The 23,179-nt window shown below is 34.8% G+C and overlaps 3 protein-coding genes and 1 long non-coding RNA gene across 12 annotated transcripts; 2 read left to right on the top strand and 2 right to left on the bottom strand.

Moving 5' to 3' along the window:
- Positions 1-1,936: 1,936 nt before the first annotated feature.
- On the top strand, positions 1,937-4,505 carry LOC133682306 (NAC domain-containing protein 87-like). 2 transcript variants are annotated; one of them, XM_062105590.1, is made up of 5 exons: positions 1,937-2,085; positions 2,182-2,346; positions 2,468-2,724; positions 2,820-3,710; positions 3,815-4,505. In XM_062105590.1, the coding sequence occupies exons 1-5, from the start codon at positions 2,064-2,066 to the stop codon at positions 3,950-3,952; spliced, it is 1,473 nt and encodes a 490-aa protein (XP_061961574.1). In that variant the 5' UTR covers positions 1,937-2,063; the 3' UTR covers positions 3,953-4,505. The 2 variants fall into 2 exon arrangements, with proteins under 2 accessions (XP_061961574.1, XP_061961573.1); XM_062105589.1 differs by having other exon boundaries at positions 3,812-4,505.
- Positions 4,506-9,846: 5,341 nt separating this feature from the next.
- Positions 9,847-11,493, bottom strand: LOC133681405 (protein NTM1-like 9). Of its 4 annotated transcripts, XM_062104445.1 has the most exons (5): positions 11,189-11,434; positions 10,900-11,096; positions 10,550-10,818; positions 10,303-10,473; positions 9,847-10,206 (listed from the first exon to the last, which is right to left on the bottom strand). In XM_062104445.1, the coding sequence occupies exons 2-5, from the start codon at positions 11,072-11,074 to the stop codon at positions 10,156-10,158; spliced, it is 666 nt and encodes a 221-aa protein (XP_061960429.1). In that variant the 5' UTR covers positions 11,075-11,096; positions 11,189-11,434; the 3' UTR covers positions 9,847-10,155. The 4 variants fall into 4 exon arrangements, with proteins under 4 accessions (XP_061960429.1, XP_061960430.1, XP_061960428.1 ...); XM_062104446.1 differs by having other exon boundaries at positions 10,550-10,809; positions 10,900-11,493; XM_062104444.1 differs by having other exon boundaries at positions 10,900-11,434.
- Positions 11,494-12,788: 1,295 nt separating this feature from the next.
- Positions 12,789-17,089, bottom strand: LOC133682017 (uncharacterized). Of its 5 annotated transcripts, none has more exons than XM_062105248.1 (8): positions 16,942-17,089; positions 16,679-16,843; positions 16,300-16,556; positions 15,215-16,204; positions 14,691-15,113; positions 14,163-14,582; positions 13,632-14,054; positions 12,789-13,523 (listed from the first exon to the last, which is right to left on the bottom strand). In XM_062105248.1, the coding sequence occupies exons 1-8, from the start codon at positions 16,961-16,963 to the stop codon at positions 13,422-13,424; spliced, it is 2,802 nt and encodes a 933-aa protein (XP_061961232.1). In that variant the 5' UTR covers positions 16,964-17,089; the 3' UTR covers positions 12,789-13,421. The 5 variants fall into 5 exon arrangements, with proteins under 5 accessions (XP_061961232.1, XP_061961234.1, XP_061961233.1 ...); XM_062105250.1 differs by having other exon boundaries at positions 12,789-13,520; XM_062105249.1 differs by having other exon boundaries at positions 13,632-14,051.
- A 1,680-nt stretch (positions 17,090-18,769) lies between these two features.
- Positions 18,770-23,179, top strand: LOC133682029 (uncharacterized). The gene is made up of 4 exons (XR_009836598.1): positions 18,770-18,860; positions 20,354-20,886; positions 22,059-22,181; positions 22,706-23,179. It is a non-coding gene; the product is annotated as an uncharacterized LOC133682029 (long non-coding RNA).

The raw sequence follows: 23,179 nt of genomic DNA, 5'->3' as shown, positions 1-23,179 counted from the left end.
TTTGCAAAGGAGATGCTGAGATATTTGACCATCACGCACCATGGATAACCTCACACAAAGGAAGGTGGAACAACGATAATACTCATGTGTTAATAATTTAATTGCAAAGGATAAAACCGAATAAAAAAATCAATCTAAAAAAACTGAGCCAACCTATGTTAACCCGACCAACTTGCAACCTGAGATGCGAATAACCCCATGAAAAGAAAATCTGAACAATTCACAAAGCTCATAGCTCAATAAGTCAGTGTCACATGATAAAAAAGAAAAAAAAACAAATTCTAAAAAGGATCTAAAAAAATACCGAACTCAAACCAGGTAAATCATTGAAACTTGTGAACTTGGTCATGAGAATGAGATAACCTTGTAAAAGGCAGAAATAATTACAAAGCAAAATCCTCAATTATAAAATTTTTTTAAAAAACAATGAGGACAAAATCTTGCACCAAAAATAATTAAAAGAAACTAATCAGGGACTAAATTGAAATAAAATAAATGAAGAAAAGGATAGAAAAAGAATAATGAAAAAAACAAGGACCAAAATTTGCAAAAAATGAATTAAAATTCTAAAGGACAAAATAAAATAAATGCAAAACTTGTAAAAACAGTAATCAAAATAACAAGGACCAGATTGTAAGTGAAAAACAAATTAAATTAAATGCAGAGAATGATGAAATTGAAAAAAAACTTCAAGAAGCATTAAAATCAAAGCAAAAAAAATAAAAATAAAGACCAAACCCAAAAAAATACAAAATGAAAGACACAACTAAATTTTTAAAGGCCTGACACAAAAACCAAGGCTAAAGAGAGAGAAATGAAAGGCAAGAAAAAAAAACTCGTCGATGTCAAACTACCACTTGCCTGAGTAAACGCACCACCCCAACTGCTGCACCAAATCCTTGCGTATAGGATAAGATAATGATCATTTTTTTTTTGCCATCGTAATTGTCCACACGCGTCTTTAAAATAGCGTAGAGGACTCTGACACGTTGCCGCATGTCATGCACACGTCAACATATATTACTGATTTATGAATATTTTAATAAGACAAATTATAAAAAAAAAATACCAAAAGGCATACCATTATTATAAAAAGATTGTGGCGCAAAGACAAAAACGCTCTCAAAAGACATTCTTTAAATCTAAAAAGTCAAAGGTTAATTATGTACTTTTACTGTACAAAAACAATGCAAAGATAAATAAACTCCTCTCTATAAGGTCATTTTTTATGAGCATCTAAAAGTATAAGTGTTATTTTAATGTACAAATTAAAAAGAAAAGGATGAAAAAAACCCTTAGTAAAAGACCTTTTTTTTTTTAAGATTTCAAAGGCAAGAAAATATTTTTACCATGTATTTTAAATTTAAATGATAAAATTATCCCTGATAAATTCACAAATAACATTTAAATCCTTTTGAAAATATAATTTTTTTCTTAATGTCAAGATAATTGTTAAGAGCAATAAAAGATAAAATCATCGTGATACTACTTGAATCCATAATGATTTTCCTCCAACGCTACAATAAAATCCTAAATCCTGTTAGTTTTTTTTTTTAATTTAAATTGTTAAAAGTGCCATCCCTAAAGTTTGAACTTTTTTATTTTATTTTAGTCCCAAAGTTTTGTTTTCTCTATCTTATTTGTAAATTATCTGTCTCGTCAATTGCATGTTGACTTTATTGACTCTTGGTTAGTTATACAACATCCATGGTTTATTACATAACTAAATACACGATCTTAAATACTTTATATATTACACTGTCAATCTTGCAGGCGAGTAAGCAAGAGAACATTCCAGTCTCTTGTAGAAGTGAGTAGTGACAATTTTCTAACAATCAATGGCCCACACCATTACTTTTGTGGACTCACCATTGACTCAATACAGAATCTCCATTCCAATATATATACAAGGCACAGGCAGACACTCACTCACTCACTCACTCACTCTCCTCTGGTAGTTGTAGCAGCCATCAACCTCCTTTCTCTAACCAGAGCAGACACTTGTCCTCTTAGATCATCCACCAGTCCTTCTCCCCCTTTTGGTTTCCGTTTTAGGAAGAGGAATGGACGACTATTTCTCATCAGGCTAGTCACTCAAATTTTACCCTTTCTACTCCACAACTCGTTTTTTGTTTATTATTCTAATCATTTTTCGTTTTCGTTTTCGTTTTGTGTTGTTAGTCCTGGCAATCTTACTGCTATTAATGGAAAAAGGATTCAAATTTCAGCCAACTAATGAAGAATTAATAAGCAAGTATCTGGTGCCGAAAACCCGTGGTGATATCATGGAAGGCTTGCCCATGGCAGTCGTTAACCTTTGCGAGCATGAGCCATGGGATCTACCTGGTAAAAACAATAGTATCACTAGCTAGTGCTAGCGGTATCTATGTGTTTGTTTTCTTTCATCTTATTTATCTGCCAGAATATTTTTATTAATGCAGTTTCTTTTATCTATTTCTCTTTGCAGGTAAATCCATTATAAAGTTAGCTGGTCAAGTAACGTGGTATTTCTTATGCCCTCGCGAACTTAGGGGCAAAGTTCACCGCAGAAAAACAAAGGCTGGATACTGGAAACTGACCTGCCAGCAAAAGTCAATAACGGCTGAGGGTACTAAGAAAAAGATTGGGGTAATGAGGACTTTGAGATTCTATGAAAACGAAGTGAGGACTGGTTGGATGATGTACGAATTTGACCTCATCGCCAATTCTAGCCAGTTTAAAAAGGTACTAATTAAATGCCATGGATAGATGATGCAACACTGGATTTGATGTATGAGTTGGGAAATTCTACATCCTTTTTTGTGTTTTGACATGTGCAGGGGCAATATGTTCTCTGTAAACTGGAGTTTGATTCAAAAGGAGAGAAGAGCAAGAAAGGTGAACAAAGCCACCATATAGCTCCAGTCTCCCATTCTGAAGTTGAACCAAGTCAGAGCATGGATTCTGATTCTGAAAATATAAACCCAAGTGAGATGGCTATGAGATATTCACCTTGTGACGAAAGTGAATTAAGCCATCATGCGGGTTCCCAATTTGGAAATCAAAATCCGAGTGAGCTGATGAATAATTCAGCTCGCCAACTTAGTGAGTTAAGCCACCATATGGCTTCTGATTCTGAAAATAACCTAATGCGTAATTTAGTTTATGATGGAAGTGGGTCGAGCCACCCCACGGTTTTTAATTGTGAAGATCTATACTGGAATCAGCCTACAGTTGATTCAGCTTATAATGGAAGCGAAAGCCCTTACATGGCTTTCAATTCTGAAAATCAAAACCCAAATGAGCTCCTGACAGTTGATAATTCAGCTTCTAATGTCAGTGAAAGTCATCATATGGCTTTAGTTTTGAAAAATCAAAATCTAAACAATAGCATTTCTATATCAACTTGTGAGAATTCTTTAATGGCTTCTCGTGGTTTGGAAAATCAAGAACCATTCTTTCCACCTTGTAGTTTTATAAACCAGTCAACGTATGATAAGAGTGAATCAAGTAGCCTAATGGATTTTGATTTTGAAAATCAAAATCTAGTAAAGGAATTCACATCAGCCTTCGGTGAAGGTGTATGGAGTAATACCACAGCAACTCCTCCGGATTTTTTAAATCAATATTCTTGTAAGAAGACTGATATATCAACCCTTGAAGAAGGTTATTCGAGTTACTTTAAGTCCTCTTTTTCAGATAATGATCTACCTGATGTTGCGCTTCCAGAGGTAATAGCTAAATACCATGCATTACAGATTCTTTTTAATTTTTGTTCTGGGGTTGGAGTAGCAAACCCAAAGCTTATTCTTACATTACATCTTACGTCCAGCAGGTAAGCCCTGGACTACAAGCAGGGATAGAAGGGTGTTTCGAGCAAGAAAACAGCCCCAACCCTGCACTTGTCCAGCTTCCTGCGTGCATGGAGGAAAGCCACTCCTTCATGGGCTTTGGTACCTTGGTATCTAATTGAAAAGATCTGTTCTCTGGTTCCTATCTGCAATTTAACAACAAAACTATCCACACGAAATAATCGATGGAGTTTATTATATATGGTTTAAGAGGGCAACTACTGATGCTCCTCTACTCTGATAATGAGGGTAACTTTTGTCGCTCTAGTTGTTTGGATCCTTGCACGGTTGCTGATCTGCACATTTTGCCCACTTTATGGTGGACGCTGCTTAGTTCGACTTCGTCCAGTCCATGCAGCTTTAAGCTGCAATCCTCTAAAATATAGCCTGCGCTGTCCTAAATCTGCAGCTATATTCGTAGAAAGATTTGAGTACTAGTAGCAGAAGACACGACTTGTTCTCTGCGATCCTGATGCAACTGTTATCCGCCAAGTACTAAGATATTAAATGGGAAGTACTATTCAAGCTGTACGCACGTATGTATAGTTACTTGCTTCTTATTGTTGTGTTGTATGAAGGTGGAATTGTGTCAAGAGAAAACAGCTCTTATGGACTCTGTATCTACGTGTCAGTGTGTTTCAAAGATGTTGAACAAAAGTACTTATGTTTGATTAATATGTTCAAGTTCTCTTTTCTTAGCTTTGTTAATTGTTGGGTTGCCATGGTAATGCATATCTGCACTAGAATGAGGTGATAACGTTACTGAAAGTTTAGAATTACAAGAGATCTATATTATATATTAGATTTTTAAAATATTTTTTAATTAAAAATATATTAAAATAATTTTTTTTATTTTTAAAAATTATTTTTAACATCAAAAAATATATAAAAAAATTAATTTAAAAAATAATAATTATATAACCCCTTTTGATGAAATGTAATTTCAGTAACACTGGATATTCCCCTGCTTACTTGCCACTGGTCAAAATTGCATCATCTCAGAAGTCAGTGGCAGTGTAAGCTTTGCCTGTATCAAGCTTTGTAGCTTGTCATCAATCTCAAAACAAGATTAGTTTCCTATATTATCGGAATCCAGCATCAAGCATGACATCCAGGGCAAGAGAACTTAAGCTAAGCATGGGGAATATCCAACTCTGAGAACAAGTGATCGCAGGAAAGTGATTGCAGCAATATAAGCATTTAGCAGAATAACCAGGGAAGGGGGAATGGAGTTCTGCTGTGTCACTTTAAGCAATCAAATCAAAATCCGGACAGGTCAAACAAACCTGAAATGGACATAATTTTATTGAGTGTTCACGAATTTTGATCCCATTCTACAAATTAAAAGTTTTCTTTTAGTATACCAGCTGGTTATATATTTGACCGAGTACTACGACAAGGTAAAGTTAGCAACCCTGTAGTTTCTGCAATATATTTTGGGAAGATTATTCCAGAGAATTCTGGAGGGGTAAGCGAGTACTCAATCAAGAGCAAGCACCATAATTAACTTGCCTAGAAAGTTATTTTTTGGGTGTTAATGAAAGGAAAATAATCTTGTTTCCTGTCATTGATTCCTTGATGTAATTGTGACTCCCATTTGATATGAAAATAGAGTGCTCTAATTAAATAATCTTTTTTGGGTGTTAACGAAAGGAAAAGGGTGTAAAAGGAGCTGCTAGCTAATTATTGCTTCAGACCTCAATCTAGGCAGTTAGTTGAATCCTCTTATCCTGTCTTGAAACACATAACATCTAAGAAACAAGCAAAACCCAAAAAGTTGAATGACACCAGGTGGATAATGCTGTCGTACAATTTGACTTGCCTGTGACCATTCTTGAATGTTCGAGAATTTTCTGAGAAAGTAAGTTAATTAGCTTGAACGGTAAGTTGTGGGGTATGCTCAAACCTCTCCCTTTGGATTCTAGGGGAGTAGGGATGATGATTTTCTCATTTAGTTTTTATTAAAAAAATAATTAAATTAATTTTTTTTAAAAAAAATAAACCAAACTGAAATCAATTTTGGTTTGGTTCAGTTCGGTTTTTTAGGACAAAACTGGTTCAAACCGGTTTGGCTTGGTTTTTTTGATTTGACTCGGTTTCGGCTCGATTTTTTTCGGTTTGGCTCGGTTTTTTTGGTTTAGCTATGTTTTTTTTCGGTTTGGGTTCTGTTCAGTTTTTTCCAGTTTTAGACTTAAAAAATCAAAACCAAACCAGTCGATTTTTTTAAAAGTTTAATTAGTTTTTTTTACAATTTAATTTTTTTAATTATTTTTTTTTTAATTTTTTCAATTTAATCAGTTTTTTTAATATTTTTCTCATTGAAAGTGAGTCTCTCAATTTAATAAAAAATTCAATTTTTTTAGTTATTATTTTTTTAATTTAATCAATTTTTTAATTTTTTTTCCCATCATACAGGGAAGTGAGTCTCTCTTTTCTGGTAATTTTTTATTTTATTTTATTTTATTATTGCTAATCTAATTGGCTAATGAATGTCACATCACACTATACGGGCACTAAATGACCCGGTATAAAGGAGGTCCCACTTAGCCAATTTTCTTATATGATAGGTCAGTATAACTTATACGAGGATGCTTGAATGACTGTGCTGCAGAGGAACATGATTGCCTACAAATACACACATCAACGCACAACATGTTTGTCATGATCCGAATCCCGGTTTATGTTCGGCACCACCGGAGCAATATTAGAAAGACACTTCATCTATATTAAATTTGTAGGATGATCATAAAAGCCCAGATTGAATTCATGAGAAATTTTTTATTATCTTTCTATAATATACTAAGATGAAAAAAAAGCATGGGATTTGAATGATAAATTAAAAAAACAATAATTCTGAAAATAATAAATCGATATGTCGTTAACTCAGTTCAAGAGTCCATACATTCATTCCTATAAATCTGTTGATTATCGAAATAAAACAAGTATTCTTTCACGTCAAGTAAATAAATTCGATATCCCTTAAAGCTGAGGGAAATCAATAAGATTACGAGTAAATTAATTAGACAAAACTCTCTAATCAATTTCTAACCATCAAACAAATTTAACATTGAAAGCACTTCTCATCCACTTAGCAATAGTCTTAGGAGTAAAGTTTATACATTTATTTTTAGCAGACATTAAAAAACTTGACAATTTAACTTAGTTTATTTTTCCTAATAAATCAAGATGAGAGTTGCATCAATCTAATTAATTCTTTTGCTTCTTACTCCAGTCTCTAACAACAATTATGGATTGAAAGAAACTAGAAAGCATGCATTTCATCTCAAAACAATTTAATAAGCTTGAATAATAATCAATAATATAATTTTGAATAAGGAAAAATAAATACTTGAATTTGAAAGAATTACAAAGAGAACTTTACTTCTTACAACTTGCTAATGGAGATGATGTACATTCCTCTTAAATCAAAATTAGGAATTAAGAATTAGTTCATAGTTGCTAAAAAATTGACAAAAGCAGAGAAGAAAATAATGTTGAAGAGCCCCTGTTTCAGTTGTGTTCTACTCTATTTATTCTCTTTCTTGGCTGACAAATCTCTTCAAATTTCCTTGGCTAATTAGAAGTCTTTATACTACTTAACTACTTTCTTTTTTATCTGGTCCTTAAAGTAGGTTAAATCTCTCAAAATTTGTGTTGAAAACAGACTCTACTGCTGTTATAAATATGTTGTAATTCCAACTCTGCTGCCACTTAGACTTTGTTTCTGACTTGGTTTCTTGCAATATCCAATCATCCCAACTATATTTTTTCATTCATGACATGTTAAAGGCATGATATGTACTTTTTTTGGGTCCTAAAACCCACCATTTCTATGTCAAACTCTTAGCCGTAGTGAGATGCTTGACATCGTCAGTTGTCTTATCAGATCAGAAGACCAATCTTATCATTTAGATTGTGTCTGCATTTTCACCTTTAAAATGATTTTATCTAACCTGGTATACTTCATAAAAGTTGTAGTTCTGGATATGTAGATGATTTTGGGCTTTTGAATCCTATGTTTTCAATGTTCGAGGCTCAAGATATGTTCATTTGAATATATAGTGTGAAAGTAGAGGATTTGGCTGCAAGGAGAATTTCGACCTAATTTTACAGGTCTGATTAAAAGTTCAAATAAACTCAGATTTCTGCCCATAATACCTTCCTGGAAAACTTGATATGTGTAATTTAACCTTGATTTAGCTTACGTTCACATTCTGAAATTAAAACTTAGTGAAAAATTTGTCACAAAAAGCAAGGTTTAAAACATAAAATGCAGAAATTCTTATCTTTTAGCAATTAATTTACAAAGTCTCCTAAGTATGCCAAACTCATAAAAATAACTTCCAATAAGCTTGCATAGGCTCAAAATACATTAAAAACATAGTGTAAAAGAAATAAAAACATATGTATATTTTGCACTTATCAAAAACATAAAAGTAAAAGGAATATCATATGAAAAAACCAAAAATTCTATTGAGCATCGTTAAAAGTGCCTACAATGAATATGTAAAATATACTAAAAAACAACTTAAAACAATAAAAATAAAAAACTACAATGCATAAAGGAAAACTAGGTTTAGTCTCTTAAGTGTAGGGACTACAACGATAATTTTTAGAAATTAGGGACCACAACATAATTTTACCAGAATTGGATGGCCAAATTGTAAGTGTCAAAAATACATAACCATACTAAAATTTCACCTATAATTCATCCGCAATTCTGGCCAGAATCTCAATTTACATTTTAGGGACCAATTTGTAATTTTACAAAGTTCAAGGACTAAACTAAAAACCACACAAATCAATTATCAAACTCGGATCCATCATCCTTAGCCTCGTAGGAATGCTGCCTAGAACTTTAAAATACATTTCAGGGGTCAAATTATAATTTTTCAAAGTTTAAAGACCAAAATAAAATTTCATCATCTTCAACCTCAAGACCATTATGTCTAGATTTTCCAGCAAAGTTGAAACAAATTTCTTAACCCATAACTAATCAATTCACAAATCCTTATTTCTAACAACACACCCAAAATCAATCACTTAACCTTAAACCATAATAATTATGAATCAATATTAACAACATAAATTTCAAATCTTTATAAACTTTAATCTCTTCCTTGATCCTTCCATAAACAAATCATAATCAAAAGTAATACAAGAGGAAACCACTTATTTGCTACTTCTATCTTTCTTGAACAAAAAAACTCAAGATCAAAAGCTTGAATCATTTATTTGATGAATGGAGGGTCACGACAGCCACATGAATTAGAAGAGAGAGAAACAATTTTTTTGCAATTTTTTTTTACATAACTAGGTTAATTAATTTAGGTTGAATTTAGGTTGACTTTAACTTGAGTTTAGACCAAAAGAAGTTTAGGTATACACAACCTTCTTGTGCTCATCACATATAGATAGCCTTCTTACACTTTTGCTAGATCCATTGCCTTCCTTTTCTTAGTTAGTTTAGATGATTTGATCTTGTGACTTTGCTCAGGGTTGTGCGAGTTATTGGTATTTGCCTTTTATTATTAATCTTGAAGTTTTAAGCAAAGTGACAGATGACGAGCTCAACAATACCTTTTCCATCTGTCCCATTGCTGATGGTACACAGAAAAGTGGTTTCTAACCTCAAAAACTCTTGCCACGAATGGTTAGATATGGGAGCCAAAAAATTTCGGCTAATAATGCTAGCCAAAAATAAACCACACTGTTTGGGCCTCGACTATGGGATTGCCATATATATATATATATATATATATACACACATCCATAGTACTCTTTACGAATTGTGGGATTTTGCTTGACATTCTTGAATTTTGCAAATTCTCATGAAAATATCCTCACTGAATGCAGGGCAAGGACAAGCCTCGATATATCAAGCGTCAGGAGCAAACCATATTTGATTGCAATTCAAGAGGCCGTAGATACACCAGTTTTTTTGCCCCCTCGTTTCTTAAACATCTCAGTAGCTAGAATTACTTAAACAATCAACGCTAAGTCATAAACAAGTCACTTAGCTGAACATACTTCAAATGCATTAAATTCCACTCTAGCAAAACAAGCAAGGAGAAACACCATGAAGAACAACTAGAGGTAATTTGTTCCTATGGCTTATCTGCTACACACAATACATATGAACTCTGACGAGTCCCACGTTTAACACATACATACAAGTACCAAAATAGTAACTTATTTAAGAACATAAAGTTGGCTACAGTAAGCACTATATAGCAAAGGTAGACAGATATAGATGATCGAAAACTCGTTGTCGGAGGGGGATTTTCTCGGTACACAATCCCATTTGTAAGCTATTGGGCAGAGTTCAATTATAATATCCTTCATCAACTCCGAGGAATGCTTCCAGAAAATCTTCCTATGGAAGTAATCATTAAAAGAAATGTAAGTACTTGATATGCTTAATAGAACAACGTGTAAATATAAACTGCGTGTGATTCATGCTACTTCTAACCTCAGTCACATTGTTTGGAAAATCAGAAGCCATATTGGAACTTGATCCACCTTCTTCATATGTTAGCTTATCATCTGAATTTTTCTTCAGTTTGCAGAGAACGAAGTCCTTCTGCACATAGTTGACCAAAAAACATAAACCAGGTACAGAAGAAAAGGCTGGTTCTAAGATCTGAAAAGAGTTGATGATATCAATAAACTTGACGGAAAATGAATGTATGTACAATCACTTTGAAAGGGAGCAATACCTGGTTATGGAAGTTGAAAGTCGGATTATATTCATGCATGATCCAATTGGTCCTGACTCCATTAGGAACACGACCCTTATAGAAAACCAGAGACTTTTTTTTAGCAATTTCCTCCCCTGTGCTCATAGCCCTGATTATGCGATCATTACCAGTGAGTTTCCAGTATCCTGCCTTAGTAGTCCTTTTAGCCTGCTTACGATTGGAGTCCCTGTAATTGCGAGGAGAAAAGAAGTACCACACTGTATCATTTGACTGAATTTCTGAAAGCCCTGCAGAATCAACATGATAATTTCTTGATTAATTAGAAAAAATAATGAACAAACATACACGGACACATATTTAAATAGTACCAGGCAGTTCCCAAGGCTCAGAATTGCACACATTAACCTCGGCAATTATGGCGACTTCGTGATCATAGCCACCCATCATTTTTAACTTCAGGAAATGGTTGATTAATTCTTCATCGGTTGGATGGAATCCATAGCCTTTTGGGGCAGATGGAAAAGGTACTGTTGAGCTTGTCATCTGTCACTCACTTTGTTTGAAACTGCAAGAATAATAATTAAAAAAAAAAAGCAAAAGTTACTAACAACTCCCACAACCTAAGCAAAGTCACAAGATCAAATTATCTAAACTAACTAAGAAAAGGAAGGCAATGGAGCGGTGATCCACTGATCTAGCAAAGGTGCAAGAAGGCTATCTATCTGTGATGAGCACAAGAAGGTGTGGTGCGTTTCTGTGTGTATTTACAGGCAATCATGCGCTTCTGCAGCCCAGTCATTCAAGCATTCTCGTGTAAGTTATACTGACCGATCATATAAGAAAATTGACTAAGTGGAACCTCCTTTAAACAGTGTTATTTAATGTCCGTACAGTGTGATGTGCCATTCATTAGCCAATTAGATTGGCAATAATAAAATAAAATAAAAAATTACCAGAAAAGAGAGACCCACTTCCCCAAGCTAAGATCCGAAGGGAGACGTTTGAGCATATCCCACAACTTACAGTTCAAGCTAATTAACTTTCTCAGAAAATTCTCGAACATTCAAGAATGGTGACATGCAAGTCAAATTGTACGACAGCATTATCCACCTGTTTCCCTTCAGTTTCGGTGGTCCTTTTTTTTAGTCAGCATACAACTTTTTGGGTTTGGCTTTCTCCTTGGATGTTATGTGTTTGAAGACAGGATAAGAGGATTCAACTAACTGCCTAGATTGAGGTCTGAAGCAATAATTAGCTAGCAGCTCCTTTTACACACTTTTCCTTTCATTAACACCCAAAAAAGATTATTTAATTATAGCACTCTTTTTTCATATCAAATGGGAGTCGCAATTACATCAAGGAATTAACGACAGGAAACAAGATTCCACTAGGGTTACTATCACAATAACTTTCTTGACAAGTTAATTATGGTGCTTGCTCTTGATTGAGTACTCTCTTACCCCTCCAGAATTTTCTAGAATAATCTTCCCAATATATATTGCAGAAACTACACGTTGCTAACTTTACCATGAAGTAGTACTCGGTCAAACATATAACCAGCTGGTATACTAAAAGAAAACTTTTAATTTGTAGATTGGGATCAAAATTCGTAAACACTCAATAAAATTATGTCCATTTAAGGTTTATTTGACCTGCCGGATTTTGATTTGATTGCTCAAAGTGACACAGCAGAACTCCATTCCCCCTTCCCTGGTTATTCTGCTAAATGCTTACATTGCTGCAATCACTTTCCTACGATCACTTGTTCTCAGTGTTGGATATTCCCCATGCTTAGCTTAAGTTCTCTTGCCCTGGATGTCATGCTTGATGCTGGATTCCGATAATATAGGAAACTAATCTTGTTTTGAGATTGATGACAAGCTACAAAGCTTGATACAGGCAAAGTTTACACAGCCACTGACTTCTGAGATGATGCAATTTTGACAAGTGGCAAGTAAGCCAGGGGAATATCCAGATTTATTGAAATTACATTTCTTCAAAAGGGGTTTTATAATTATTTTTAAAAAAAATTATTATTATTTTTTTATATTTTTAAATTGTTTTGGTGAGCTAATATTAAAAATACTTTTTAAAAAATAAAAAAATTATTTTAATATATTTTTTATTAAAAAAACACTTTAAACTATCACACTTCAATAATAATATTGATCTCTTGTAATTGTAGACGTTCAGTAACGTTATCACCTCATTCTAGTGCAGATATACATTGCAATGGCAACCCAACAATTAACAAAGCTAAGAAAAGAGAATTTGAACATATTAATTAAACATAAGTACTATTGTTCAACATCTTTGAAACACACTGACACGTAGATACATAGTCCATAAGAGCTGTTTGCTCTTGACACAATTCCACCTTCATACAACACAACAATAATAAGCAAGTAACTATACATACGTGCGTACAGCTTGAATAGTACTTCCCATTTAATATCTTAGTACTTGACGGATAGCAGTTGCATCAGGATCGCAGAGAACAAGTCGTGTTTTCTGCTACTAGTACTCAAATCTTTCTACGAATATAGCTGCAGATTTAGGACAGCGCAGGCTATATTTTAGAGGATTGCAGCTTAAAGCTGCATGGACTGGACGAAGTCGAACTAAGCAGCGTCCACCATAAAGTAAGCAAAACGTGCAGATCAGCAACCGTGCAAGGATCCAAACAACTAGAGCGACAAAAGTAACCCTCGTTATCAGATTAGAGGAGCATCAGTAGTTGCCCTCTTAAACCATATATAATAAACTCCATCGATTATTTCGTATGGATAGTTTTGTTGTTAAATAGCAGATAGGAACCAGAGAACAGATCTTTTCAATTAGATACCAAGGTACCAAAGCCCATGAAAAGTAAGAATAAGCTTTGGGTTTGCTACTCGAACCCCAGAAAAGGAAGCTGGACAGGTGCAGGGTTGGGGCTGTTTTCTTGCTCGAAACACCCTTCTATCTCTGCTTGTAGTCCACGGCTTACCTGCTGGAAGTATCATGTAAAGTAAGAATAAGCTTTGGGTTTGCTACTCCAACCCCAGAACAAAAATTAAAAAGAATCTGCAATGCATCATGCATGGTACTTAATTCTTACCTCTGGAAGCACCACATCAGCTAGATCATTATCTGAAGAAGAGGAGTTAAAGTAACTCGAATAACCTTCTTCAAGGGTTGACATATCAGTCTTCTTACAAGGATTTTGATTTCCAAAATCCGGAGGAGTTGCTGTGGTATTACTCCATACACCTTCACCGAAGGTTGATATATCGAATTCCTTTACTGGATTTTGATTTCCAAAATCAAAATTCATTAGGCTACTTGATTCACTCTTATCATACGTTGACTGGTTTATAAAACTACAAGGTGGAAAGAATGGTTCTTGATTTTCCAAGGGACCAAAGCCCCTGAAGGAGTTGCTTTCCTCCATGCACGCAGGAAGCTGGACAAGTGCAGGGTCGGGGCTGTTTTCTTGCTCGAAACACCCTTCTATCCCTGCTTGTAGTCCAGGGCTTACCTGCTGGAAGTATCATGTAATGTAAGAATAAGCTTTGGGTTTGCTACTCCAACCCCAGAACAAAAATTAAAAAGAATCTGTAATGCGTCATGCATGGTATTTAGTTCTTACCTCTGGAAGCGCCACATCAGCTGGATCATTATCTAAAAAGGAGTTAAAGTAACTCGAATAACCTTCTTCAAGGGTTGACATATCAGTCTTCTTACAAGGATTTTGATTTCCAAAATCCGTACGAGTTGCTGTGGTATTACTCCATACACCTTCAGCGAAGGCTGATATATCGAATTCCTTTACTGGATTTTGATTTCCAAAATCAAAATTCATTAGGCTACTTGATTCACTCTTATCATACGTTGACTGGTTTATAAAACTACAAGGTGGAAAGAATGGTTCTTGATTTTCCAAGGTACCAAAGCCCCTGAAGGAGTGGCTTTCCTCCATGCACGCAGGAAGCTGGACAAGTGCAGGGTTGGGGATGTTTTCTTGCTCGAAACACCCTTCTATCCTTGCTTGTAGTCCAGGGCTTACCTGCTGGAAGTATCATGTAAAGTAAGAATAAGCTTTGGGTTTGCTACTCCAACCCCAGAACAAAAATTAAAAAGAATCTGTAATGCGTCATGCATGGTTTTTAGTTCTTACCTCTGGAATCGCAACATCAGCTGGATCATTATCTGAAAAGGAGGAGTTAAAGTAACTCGAATAAAATTCTTCAAGGGTTGACATATCAGTCTTCTTACAAGGATTTTGATTTCCAAAATCCGTACGAGTTGCTGTGGTATTACTCCATACACCTTCACCGAAGGCTGATATATCGAATTCCTTTACTGGATTTTGATTTCCAATATCAAAATTCATTAGGCTACTTGATTCACTCTTATCATACGTTGACTGGTTTATAAAACTAAAAGGTGGAAAGAATGGTTCTTGATTTTCCAAGGGACTAAATCCCCTGAAGGAGTGGCTTTCCTCCATGCACGCAGGAAGCTGGACAAGTGCAGGGTCGGGGCTGTTTTCTTGCTCGAAACACCCTTCTATCCCTGCTTGTAGTCCAGGGCTTACCTGCTGGAAGTATCATGTAAAGTAAGTATAAGCTTTGGGTTTGCTACTCCAACCCCAGAACAAAAATTAAAAAGAATCTGTAATGCATGGTATTTAGTTCTTACCTCTGGAAGCGCAACATCAGCTGGATCATTATCTGAAAAGGAGGAGTTAAAGTAACTCGAATAACCTTCTTCAAGGGTTGACATATCAGTCTTCTTACAAGGATTTTGATTTCCAAAATCCGGAGGAGTTGCTGTGGTATTACTCCATACACCTTCACCGAAGGCTGATATATCGAATTCCTTTACTAGATTTTGATTTACAAAATCAAAATCCATTAGGCTACTTGATTCACTCTTATCATACGTTGACTGGTTTATAAAACTACAAGGTGGAAAGAATGGTTCTTGATTTTCCAAACCGCGAGAAGCCATTAAAGAATTCTCACAAGTTAATATAGAAATGCTATTGTTTAGATTTTGATTTTCCAAAACTAAAGCCATATGATGACTTTCACTGACATTAGAAGTTGAATTATCAACTGTCAGCGATACATTCGGGTTATGATTTGCCAAACCAAAAGCCATGCCATGGTTTTTGCTGACATTAGAAGCTGAATTATCAACTGTCGGGAGCCCATTTGGGTTTTGATTTTCAGAATCGAAAGCCATGTAAGTGCTTTCGCTTCCATTATAAGCTGAATCAACTGTAGGCTGATTCCAGTATAGATCTTCACAATTAAAAACCGTGGAGTGGCTTGACCCACTTCCATCACAAACTAAATTACGCATTAGGTTATTTGAGTTATGGTTTCTAAACTCAGAAGCCATATGGTGGCTTAACTCACTAAGTTGGCGAGATGAATTATTCATCAGCTCACTTGGATTTTGATTTGCAAAATGGGAACCCGCATGATGGCTTAATTCACTTTCATCACAAGGTGAATATCTCATAGCCATCTCACTTGGGTTTATATTTTCAGAATCAGAATCCATGCTCTGACTTGGTTCAACTTCAGAATGGGAGACTGGAGCTATATGGTGGCTTTGTTCCCCTTTCTTGCTCTTCTCTCCTTTTGAATCAAACTCCAGTTTACAGAGAACATATTGCCCCTGCACATGTCAAAACACAAAAAAGGATGTAAAATTTCCCAACTCATACATCAAACCCAGTGTTGCATCATGTATCCATGGCATTTAATTAGTACCTTTTTAAACTGGCTAGATTCGGCGATGAGGTCAAATTCGTATATCATCCAACCAGTCCTCACTTGTTTTTCATAGAATCTCAAAGTCCTCACTACCCCAATCTTTTTCATAGTATGCTCAGCCGTTATTGACTTTTCCTGGCTGGTCGGTTTCCAGTATCCGGCCTTGGTTTTTCTGCGGTGAACTTTGCCCCTAAGTTCGCGAGGGCATAAGAAATACCACGCTACTTGACCGGTTAACTTTATAATGGATTTACCTGCAAAGAGAAATAGATAAAAGAAACAGCATTAATAAAAATATTCTGGCAGATATAGTAAGATGAAAGAAAACAAACACAAAGATACTGCTAGCACTAGCTAGTGATAATATTGTTATTACCAGGTAGATCCCATGGCTCATGCTCGCAAAGGTTAACGACTGCCATGGGCAAGCCTCTCATGATATCACCACGGGTTTTCGGCACCAGATACTTGCTTATTAATTCTTCATGGGATGGATCAAATTTGAATCCTAGTTCCATTAATAGCAGTACGATTGGCAGGACTAACATAACAAAACGAAACGAAACGAAATTGATTAGAATAATAAACAAAAACAAGAACGAGTTGTGGAGTTGAAAGGGTAAAATTTGAGTGACTAACCTGATGAGAAATAGTCGTCCATTCCTCTTCCTAAAACGGAAACTAAAAGGGGGAGAAGGACTGGTGGATGATCTAAGAGGACAAGTGTGTAACTGCTCTGGTTAGAGAAAGGAGGTTGATGGCTGCTAGCCTGCTACAGCTACTAGAGGTGGGAGTGAGTGTCTGCCTGTGCCTTGTATATATAGTGGAATGGAGATTCTGTATTGACCAATAGAGTCAATGGTGAGTCCACAAGACAGAAGTAATGGTGTGGGCCATCGGTTGTTAGAAAATTGTCACTACCCACTTCCTTGGCCGTGAAGAGGTTGAAGGGATTGGGTTCTTTTTTTTCCACTCCAAAGTCCAAACGCGTTTTCTTTTTCACTTTTTAGTGAAAAGCATTTTACACTAGCCAAAACCCTATAGGTAGTCCATTTGACAAATATGGAGTGCACATTTTATATATATATATATATATATATATATATATATATATATAAGTTTAAGGTGCTGCTTCCCTTCCCCATCCTAACTATCTGTACGCTTTGTTTTTTTATCTGAAGGATCCATTATGTGTATTTTTAAAAGTGGATGTAAAAGTTTATATCATCATTAATTTAAAAATAATTATTAGATATTTATATAATTATTAATTTTAGAATCTATAAAATTAATTAAAAAATATATAAACTAGTTCAAACACCTATATTAATAAATAAAAATTATAATTAAATGCAAATAGCCAGGGTATTAAATTACAATGAGTAGGTTCTCGTTTTCTTTTAGGATTTGTTTTTTAGGGGGATGATATTGTTCTTGGTTTTTATCATAGTTTTAAGAAATTGATTAACATATCTCAAACCAAGCTATAGTTTTACAAGTAGATAGACGTTGATTTGATTTAATTAGATTAGATTTCAAAGGAGAATAATTTCTTAGTTGTTTCCTTTGGACCCAGGTGGATGTATCAATCATCGAGATAAAGTGAGAGATTCCACCGACCCATTTAAAATGTTCATTCAGTTGAGTTTCCATAATGACTTGTCTTAAAAAAAGAAGAAGAAAAGGCATGTTATGAAGAAGAATTGTGTCAATTCTTGCAAGTTATCAAAGTTTTTTTTTTCTATTTTGTTTGTTACATAATTCCTTTTTTTATGTTGTTCAATAATTAACCTAAAATTATGCTTGAATAGGAATGGATTTCATATAAGGATGAGCTATCAACATACTCAGCTTCTTATATATCTTGTTTTCTTGGAGGAAACATATAATTTTATTGGCTATATATTTTTTTTATTAACGTAGGTGTTCGGGTCATTATGCGTATTTCGATTAATTCTACGGGTTCTAAAATTAACGACCATGTAAGTTTTTAGTGACTATATATTTTTTATTTGGCTTCGTATTATATGAGATGGATTTAACATGTAAGGAGAAGAGTAGCTTGAGACAAAAAGCAGTAATTAAAATCAAAAGCAAAAAAGATATAATTGAATAATATTCTATGTGAGGGTGATTTGTATTTGGAAGTTAAGAATAAATACAAATATTTTTGTGTATTTATATGATCTATTTCATTATAAAAAAACTATCACATTTAAGTGAGGTTTAGGATATTCAAAAAAACTATTTATAAATATTTTTAATTATGTTTTGTACGTAATACGATTATCAAGATATTTTTTTGCTTGTAAAACCAGAATTAGTATTTAAAAATTACACAGTGAAAATAAAAAAATGATTATAGTTTTTAATATTTTAAAAAATAATTTGATAAAAAAAAACCGGTAATGTATTGTACATTACACCCTTGATTAAAATGAAAATGGGCTTGGCGAACTTGGGCTGGTTTTCATTTATTTATATGCACTAGCTGCAGCATCTTTCTGGTGCGATGATCTCCACTAAAGCAACTTTCCTTCTTGATCTTGCGTAACGATGTAAGTGCGTTTGCTACCTGTTTTAATTGGTTCAGTGTTTTGAAAATATTTTTAGAAAAAATTTAAAAAATAATATATTTTTTATTTTAAATTAATATTTTTTAATATTTTCATATCATTTTATTTTAATATATTAATATTAAAAATAATTTTTAAAAAATATAAAATATAAAAAACAACAATTACCTCACCCCCAACCATATTTATTAATTTTAGAAAAAATTCGGACAAATCAGTAGTTGAAGAGGTTGGAGTTATGGAGTTTTAGCCGTTTGGGGGTTGGGTTGTAGTTAATCTAAGGTTCCTGTTATTAGAAAACTAGTACACAATAGTTTTTAGTTATGTTCTTATGAGATACATAATTAATTCCAAGTCTAATGGACAAACTATACTCTGGAGTTGACTTTGATGATGTGGGCATTAGTTTTGCGATCATAGAGTTATTTCTTGTTTGCGTGAGATTTGTGTTACTGGGTTTCAGTTTTCACAAGCACCCAGTTGCTTGTTTGAACTTTGTAAGCTTCGGGATCTTATTTTACTTCGAATTTTTCACCAGGGTTTGGGGTGGTGGGTTGTTTTAGGATAGTTCGATGGAAGTGAAGTGACCCTTTAAATTCTTTCTACTTGTCAAAGGATTTGTTGTTGCCCATATTGGAATTTCTTGAGCTTTGGATGTTGTTTATTGAAGCTTTTTATGTTTTGTTTAGCATTTGGAATCAGGTTTGAAGGTTAGAAAAAGAAGGCAAAGTGTTTTTTACTGTTTCTAGATCCAGAACATGCAACTAACCTCCATTTACAGTAACCGAGCTGCAAACCAAAGATGCATTCCACTTTACTTTTTTTCTTAAGCCACGACATCCACACAAAATCACCTGAAATTCACCAAGTCTTGTCTGTGTACTTCGCAAAAGAAAATTACAGCGAGTTTCTAGAGGTATAAAGACAAATGCAGAACGGATGAAAAGTTCAGTTTAAACAAGGAGAAGATCCGATGGATATTCTAAACACATGAGAATCTTCATTGACATGTCGTGGTCAAGCCGATTCAAGAAATCTGTATAGATTTCCGTTTCATCCTATAAAAAATACAATGCCTTGCAGTTTTTCTTGCCATTTTGAGAATACACCAATCTCTTTTATTGAACTTTGCAATCGATTCATTCTTTGGAAACTGCAATTCAATTATATTCTCCTCAAGACTGCATATTCTACTTGATGAGGATCTTCTATATTGTGCATTGGTGTTGGACATGTAGTTTACAGCTATTTCATCTCGAGGATGTAACATTGTTGTCTCCTATATACTGCTACTAAAATAAAAAAGATAAGAACCTGATAGTTTGAAACTTTAAGAAATGTTGTTGGCTACTTGCTTAATTCCTATCTTGATTGAGATTTTAGTGATTAATGAAGGGCTTGAGTAGAAAAAGCTTACACGCCTTGAATTTGTCTTTCTTACTGAATAGTTAGGTTGGGTTTCAATTGTTTTACAGTGACTGCAATGGCCTTTGCAAGCAGCTGTGCTCAAGAATGTTTCCTCACTAGCATAGGCTGTATTGTGTCATCGAACCCGGTTATGTTATGAAAAAAGCTTTGGAAGTTGGATGTGGCAAATTTGCAGAATGGGAATCTCTGAAGAGGGAGCATAAAGCTTATGCCTTTTTAGCTAAAGGTAGCATATCATTTCCTTTTAAACAATGCATTGCGGATGCAATAAGTGCTTCTAGCACTGATCATTTTCCAAGGGAAGGCATTCGTAATACTCTGCTGCTAGGAGACCGTTTTGGAAGGAGATCTGCATATAAACTGGTTTCAGATATTTGTGTTATTACTGAAATTAATATACAAACTTTTCAAGTTAATTCTTCTGAACTCCTTTAATTTTTTTGCCTTCTAGTTGACCTTTATTGAGTTATTCTATGTTTTTATGTCCAGCTTATTTGTTTGTGGATTTACCTATATATTCGGCCAAACCTGTGCACTTTTGAATGGGTCATCCCTGATCATTGGATGATTCCTTAATTGGGTGAGCCATCAGATAATTTTGCTAATGATAATTCATATGGACGTACACTTCACCGTAGTTTCCAATGGCTCAAGTATCCTGCATCTCTCTTCCTTTTTCTTGTCTTTTGATTGCAGTGTGAAATGTTGCTTCCTGCCTGACTAAAAACCTTCCATCCACCATTATAGCTTTACAACTTTTGGAAGTAGCATAACATTCATGATTGAGATGCAGCATATCTCTTGAAATGACTTACCCGATTCAAACTTTCTTCTTATTCTTATTCGAAGAAAGAGTATAAACTAGTGTGTAGCTTTTTGAATGATTGTGCTGAGCTTGCAAACTAACCTCAATTATCCCTGCAACAAGGCGGCTGAAAAGAAGAAAACTTCATTAACAGCCTGGAAATGAGCCTGAAAAGTCTCGCTCTTATAGCTAAAACTTTAGTAGTGGTTGAACTGAGTCTTGTCCTCCTTTTTGTGCATTGATGGGAAATTTCTTTGCTGATACCTGATAGCAATGTTTGCACTCAATCTTGATAAAATGTTTGATATGGAACTTTATCATTATTCACTACAATTCCGCATCGAGATTTTAATTGGAGATTCCATAGAAGATCAGTAGTGGCAATTAGCAGGACTAGGCACAAATAAGATAGACATGGGAGTTGGGATCCTATATTAGTCAGTACAATAGCAAGCGTCTTTTATACTAAATTTACTTTTGCCGGAAGCTATAGAGAATAAATTAATGGGCACAACTATTACAGACACATGAGATCAGGATCCTATATTTATTAGTCAGTGCAGTAGCACATGCCTGTCATAGCACGTGTACTTTTGCGGGAAACTATGGAAAGTAAATCAACCACTAGAGTATGTAGGTTCTGCAAGCAAGTGCAGATAGGACCTTGTATATGATCACCAATTCCTGGGAAGCATTTATAAGATCATGAACCCTCAACACTAGTTAACTGGTCTCTTTGTTGCATGCGTGATAAAGGAATAAGAACAGAACTGCAAATTCTTGAAAGCAACGTTGTATTATGTACTCTATGTTTTGTATCCTGAATATACCACTTGGGTGTGTGTGTGTTCTTTTGTGTGTCGAAGTGGATAGGCCTTTGAGTAATGACAACGATGCGATGCTCCCATTCTCAACATAATTACAAATATGCCAAATGCCTTCTACAGGATAGGAAAACCGCTTGCAGAAGTTCAAACTTCCAGAACCTGTTCTTTGCATTGGAGGAATTTTGCTGAACAATTGGACATAGTTGATCATAGAGAAGTTATTAATGGATTATTCTTCATATGGTTTGCTCCACGCACTCTTTTTTAATGGCCTAGTTTTGACTGCCACTGAAGAGATATACATGTATGGAATGCTTAATTAGTCCATATGATATGCTAGTTTACCTAATTGGATTCTAGATCATGTTAGAATAATAGCATTTATTTCACTGATTAATCTCGATTCCTTGCTTGTGCTTAAACATGTTATATTTGACCAGATATGTGGGGATCTGATTATAGGTCTCAGTAAATATATATGCATCAGTTCGTGAAGATCGTTAATGTGAATTGGTATATCGTTACTAAACCGCCTCTGGCTACCTTGAGTTTGACTAGTTTGCAAAGTTACACTCATGCAGATTACATGTCCACTTGCTTGGCTTGGTCAAATCCCCTACCCCACCAGTCCTAAGCAGCTTCCAACCTTTGGAAACAAAAAATGACTTTTCTTAATGCATGGTTTTCACTATGTTCAGTGCAATCACTGCCCTCTTGACTGCCATGTACAATTTCTGTTTTTTAATTCCTTTCTTGTTGCATTGCAGTGTGTCGCACATTCAAGCTAATGGCCGATCATTATCACCTGCATTTGGTGTTGAAATAGTTGAACCATCTGAAAAGTTTGTATTAGAAGCCCAGATTTAGACTGCACCAGGGTTACCTGGAGATGATGGACCTCGTCCCTTTCTTGGTGGGTATGTAGAGGTCAATGTACAGTGGAGCAGATTTTAAATATATTGAAGGGACAAGGTGTAGAAGTACAGGAATAAAGTTGGAACTTAGAGAATGACAAGTCAGCTTTCTAATCCTGTTACCTGTTTATAGCCGTAGGTGCTCAAGTGATGCTTGTATATCTGGTGTTGCAGAAAATGAAAGTTCCAGCATCCTTACGGCTCATTTGATAATCACATGAAAGTACAAGTCAGATATTTAATTAGACAGCCTTGATATGTAGTTTTAAACTTGTTTACGATGAATCAACGAGGGAATATGAGATAGATGGTTTGAATTACCATGAA

The sequence above is a fragment of the Populus nigra genome, chromosome 2 (genome assembly GCF_951802175.1).
Source record: "Populus nigra chromosome 2, ddPopNigr1.1, whole genome shotgun sequence".
NCBI classification, from domain to species: domain Eukaryota; kingdom Viridiplantae; phylum Streptophyta; class Magnoliopsida; order Malpighiales; family Salicaceae; genus Populus; species Populus nigra.
Note: the sequence above shows the minus strand (reverse complement) of the source record. Positions and strands in the feature narration are given on the sequence as shown.

Excerpts from the sequence above, each read along its gene's own strand:
- LOC133681405 (XM_062104444.1), bottom strand. The coding sequence starts at position 11,074 with ATGACAAGCTCAACAGTACCTTTTCCATCTGCCCCAAAAGGCTATGGA. Across the intron at positions 10,474-10,549 it reads CTTTCAACTTCCATAACCAG|ATCTTAGAACCAGCCTTTTC; the intron begins GTATTGCTCCCT and ends AACTCTTTTCAG. Across the intron at positions 10,207-10,302 it reads TTCCAAACAATGTGACTGAG|GAAGATTTTCTGGAAGCATT; the intron begins GTTAGAAGTAGC and ends TTACTTCCATAG.
- LOC133682017 (XM_062105248.1), bottom strand. The coding sequence starts at position 16,963 with ATGGACGACTATTTCTCATCAG. Across the intron at positions 16,205-16,299 it reads AATCTAGCCAGTTTAAAAAG|GGGCAATATGTTCTCTGTAA; the intron begins GTACTAATTAAA and ends TGACATGTGCAG. Across the intron at positions 15,114-15,214 it reads CTGATGTTGCGCTTCCAGAG|CAGGTAAGCCCTGGACTACA; the intron begins GTAAGAACTAAA and ends TGATACTTCCAG.
- LOC133682306 (XM_062105589.1), top strand. The coding sequence starts at position 2,064 with ATGGACGACTATTTCTCATCAG. Across the intron at positions 2,347-2,467 it reads TGAGCCATGGGATCTACCTG|GTAAATCCATTATAAAGTTA; the intron begins GTAAAAACAATA and ends TTCTCTTTGCAG. Across the intron at positions 2,725-2,819 it reads ATTCTAGCCAGTTTAAAAAG|GGGCAATATGTTCTCTGTAA; the intron begins GTACTAATTAAA and ends TGACATGTGCAG.